The 3,979-nt window shown below is 67.4% G+C and overlaps 2 protein-coding genes across 2 annotated transcripts in view; one reads left to right on the forward strand and one right to left on the reverse strand.

Moving 5' to 3' along the window:
• Positions 1-6: 6 nt before the first annotated feature.
• On the reverse strand, positions 7-1,617 carry LOC130587191 (Fc receptor-like protein 3; the record flags this gene model as incomplete). Its single annotated transcript, XM_057388156.1, has 5 exons — positions 1,569-1,617; positions 1,152-1,277; positions 834-1,064; positions 320-586; positions 7-233 (listed from the first exon to the last, which is right to left on the reverse strand). Coding segments are annotated over exons 1-5 (900 nt in total), but the record flags the coding sequence as incomplete, so codon positions are not given.
• Positions 1,618-3,260: 1,643 nt separating this feature from the next.
• LOC130587192 (sorting nexin-27-like) overlaps positions 3,261-3,979 on the forward strand; it is a gene marked incomplete at its 3' end in the record, with an annotated part of 21,449 nt that continues 20,730 nt past the window's right edge. Inside the window, exon 1 of the mRNA XM_057388157.1 lies at positions 3,261-3,559. Within this exon, the coding sequence (XP_057244140.1) occupies positions 3,300-3,559 (260 nt within the window). The remainder of the gene's footprint in view (positions 3,560-3,979) is intronic.

The following is a 3,979-nucleotide window of genomic DNA, read 5'->3' on the forward strand; positions in this document are numbered from 1 at the left end:
CCCCTCGGAGCGCACCTCGCAGCTGTAATCCCCCGAGTGCGAGACCCCCGCGGCGGGCACCAGGAGCCACGGGGACCCCTGCGGTTCCCCCAGCACCCGCCCGTCCCGGTAGAAGAGGTGCAGGAGGGGGGCTCGGGGCCGCAGGGGGCTGGGGGTGCTGAGGCAGCTGAGATTCAGGGGGGACCCCTCGGTGAGCTCGGGGGGAGCCTCCAGCACCGGCACCGGGAACAGCTCTGGGGATGAGAAGAGGGGACAGTCCCCAGCCTGGGGAAGGGGTGTGGGAGTCTTTGGTGTCGGGGAGGGACAGGGTGGCACTTACCCTTCACTGTCACTGTCACCGGTGCTGACTTCTTCGACCACTCCCGCAGCGCGTAGCTCACCCAGCCCCCGCAGCTGTAGCGGCCGCTGTGGTGCAGCTGCAGGGCAGGCGGGGACAGCTCTGTCCCCTTGATGACCCCCGATAGTTCATCCTTCTCCCGGTAAAATCGCACCATGCTGACCGATTTGTTGTTCCAGCCCCGACAGCGCAGTGTCACCGTGTCCCCTTCCAGCAGGTCCCGCGCTGGCACCTGCAGCACCAGCCAGTCTGGGGGACAGTGGGGACCTGTCACGCTGGAAGGGTCTGGGAGGTCCCAATATCACCGGGACCCCCCTTTGGGTCACGCAGCCAATTCCAACAGGGGGGTCCCATCGCACTGGGCTGCTCTGGGATGTCCCCGTGAGCAGGGAATCGGCTGTCGTCACACGAGGGGTGTGACCCCAAAAGCTGAGCCCACCCAGAGCCCTCGGGGTCCCCGCGGGTGACAAGGTGGGGACACCCAACCCCCCCTCACCGTCTGAGACGCTCACGGGGGCGCTGAGCCCAGAGCCGGGTCTGTGACACCGGTAGGTGCCAGTCTGGGTGACAGTGATGCGGTCACGTCCCTTCATGTACCAGTACTTCCCATCCTTGCGCCAGATGGTGTCACCAGAAGTCCCCGACCCCTGGCAGGTCAGTGTCACCCGGTCCCACCGCACCGCCGGTGTCCAGGGGGGCTCCACGAGGATCTGGGTGCTCTGGGAGCCTGCGGGTGACAGGGGACAGCAGCCTGGCAGGGCCACCGCAGGGTGGGGACAGCAGGGTGGGGACACGGCATCCCCTGAGGACTCACCAGCGAGGCCGAGGGTCTGGGCTGGAAGGGAGAAGGGACAGGGCTGGCTGGGGGTGGCACTGTGGGGACAGCGGCACCCGGGGGACAGGGTGTGGGGGCTGTCCTCAAACTGTCCCTGTGGGGACACTGGGGTGGCACAGAGATCTCATCTGGGGATGGGGACCCAGAGGCCACCCCAGGCTGAGGCAGGACATGGGGACACTGCAAACCCCCCCATGGTGACACCATGGCCACCCCGTGCTGACACCCGTCACCCCCACCAGCCCCACAGCCCCTGTCCCCACGGCCACCCCACAGCCTCGGTCACACTGTGGGGCCACTGGCTCTGTCCCCCACTGGCTCTGCTGGCCTTGGGGACATCAGGGGACCTCGCAACCCCCTCGGTGTCCCCTCCCCACCGGTCCCTGCCTCACTCACCCCACAGGAGCAGCGCCACCTTCCCGGCCATCCCGGTGTCCCCGGCCATCGCAGTGTCCCCGGACAGCCCGSCTGGCTGTCCCACGGTGCCAGGGCCACCTGTMCCCAGCGCGGTGGCTCTCGGAGTGGCTGTCCCACGGTGCCGGGGCCACCTGTCCCCAGCGCGTGGCTCTCGAGATAAAGGGGAAGGAAGAGGATTTACATCTCATCCCCGCGGGGTGGTGGCACCGGGTGGGGGCTGGGTGACAGCGGGGTGGGGACAGCCTGGGGACACGGGGTGGCACTGCRGGGAYACGGTGGGGACACAGCAGGAACATACTGGGACATGGTGGSACATGGTGGGGACAYAGCAGGGACATGGTGGCGACATGGTGGGACACTGGGGACACARCAGGGACAATGGCGGTCCCAGGAGTGGGGGGCTCAGGGAATTGGGGGGTCCAGGAATGGGGGTCCGCATGGGTGGGGGGTCCCAAGGGACCGTTGTCCCCTCTGTCCCTGTGTCCCCTCCCCAGGGCTGTGACACAAAAGCCCCTTCAGGTGAGCAGGAAGGGCTCTGCTGACCCCCTCCCCCATTTTTTGGGATTCCCCAAATCTCCTCCATCCCCCCACTCCTTTTTTGGGGGGTTCCCCAACGCTCTCCTTTTTCGGGGTTCCCCAAACCTTCCCCTCCCCCAGTTTGGCTTTTTTTCCTCTCTTTATTTCCCTTTTCTGTCACCGGGGAGGGGCCTCTCATGGGAGGCGACACCAGGGGAYAGTTCAGGGGGGGTGAGGAGGGTGACATGGCCCGGGTGGGGGTCCCTGTCCCTGTCCCCCCCCCGTAGTGACACGACGGCGGTCGCCACCGTGATGGGGGAGGGGTGAGCTCGGGGATGTCACCATGGAGAAGTCGGTGACAGTGCCAGCACCGGTGACAGTGACAGCAGCAGTGCCACTTCTGCCCGTGGCACCCCAAGCCCCCTGGACCCCTGGGACCCCTTTGGCCCTGGAGGTGACACCCCTGAGCCCCAGCAATGACCCCCAGGGACCCCTCCCCAAGTCCCACATCCCCCAGGCCTGGTGCTGACCCCCAACCCAATGCTGGGGCCCCTCTGCTGCCTTGTGTCAGTGTGACGTCACACACGTGATTTCACAGTCATGACGTCATGCCAGTGACATCACCACACAGAATCCCCTTCCTGTTTCCATGTAAACTGTCCCCCATTTCCGTGACAACAGTCCCCCGTTCCAATGTCAACGACTCGCTGTCCCCACCCTCTCAGTCCCCGTTGCCATGGCAACAACACCCCCGTTCCCACACCCACGGCCCCCACGTTCCCATGGCAGCCCCCCCTTTTCATGCCCACACCCCAATTTCCACGGTAACACCCCCCCGTTCCCATGGTAACAACCCCCCGATCCCAAAGCACCCGTAACCCCCAATCCCACCGTAACAACCCCTCCGTTCCCATGGTAACAGCCCCCCCTTCCCATGACAACAGCCCCCGTTCCCATGGCAACACCCCCGTTCCCACGCCCACAGCGCATGCGCCGCGCCCTCCCCTCCTCCCCCCTTCCCGGGACTACATTTCCCATCACCCCCCGCGGCCCGGGCCGTTCTAACGGCGTTCGGCCGCTCCGCGGACTCCATTTCCCATCGCGCCCCGCGGCGCGGTGGGCGGGGGTGGCCGCGTCCCTACGGCGGCCGGCGCGGGCCCGGTCTCGTGACGCGCGCCGTGCGCGGAGGCCAAGATGGCGGACGAGGAGGGCGAAGCGCGGCCGGGGGCGCGGAACGGGGCCGGGGAGGGTCCCCCGGGCGGGCCCCGCGTCGTCCGCATCGTCAAGTCCGAGTCCGGCTACGGCTTCAACGTCCGCGGCCAAGTGAGCGAGGGCGGGCAGCTGCGCAGCATCAACGGCGAGCTGTACGCGCCGCTGCAGCACGTCAGCGCCGTGCTGGGCGGAGGGGCCGCCGACCGCGCCGGGGTGCGCAAGGGGGACCGCATCCTGGAGGTGTGAGTACGGGGGGGCCGCCCACCCACAGCCCCCCGGCACCCGGCCCCGGGAACGCCCCCCACACGCGCGGACACGCCCGGGGAAGGGGGGGAATGGGGGGAATGGGGGTCCTCAGGGGGCTCTGAGGGGTTGGGGGGCGATGAGGGGGTGATGAGGGGTCTTTGGGGAGGTTTGGAGGGGTTCTGAGGGGGCTGAGGGTCGCTTGGTGAGGCTGTCATGAGGGGGAGGGTGAAACTCCCGGCTCTTGGTGAGGTTTGAGGGGGCTCTGAGGGGTCTTAGGTGAAATTTGTGGGGTCCTGAGGGGGCTTTGAGGGGTCCTTGGTGATATTTGGGGCGTCCTGAGGGGGCTGAGGGTCTCTTGGTGAGGGTGTCATGAGGGGGAGGGTGACATTCCCGGCTCTTGGTGGGAATTTGGGGGG

This window comes from Malurus melanocephalus, unplaced genomic scaffold (assembly GCF_030028575.1).
Source record: "Malurus melanocephalus ecotype Western Australia unplaced genomic scaffold, MMel_1.1 scaffold_1621, whole genome shotgun sequence".
NCBI classification, from domain to species: domain Eukaryota; kingdom Metazoa; phylum Chordata; class Aves; order Passeriformes; family Maluridae; genus Malurus; species Malurus melanocephalus.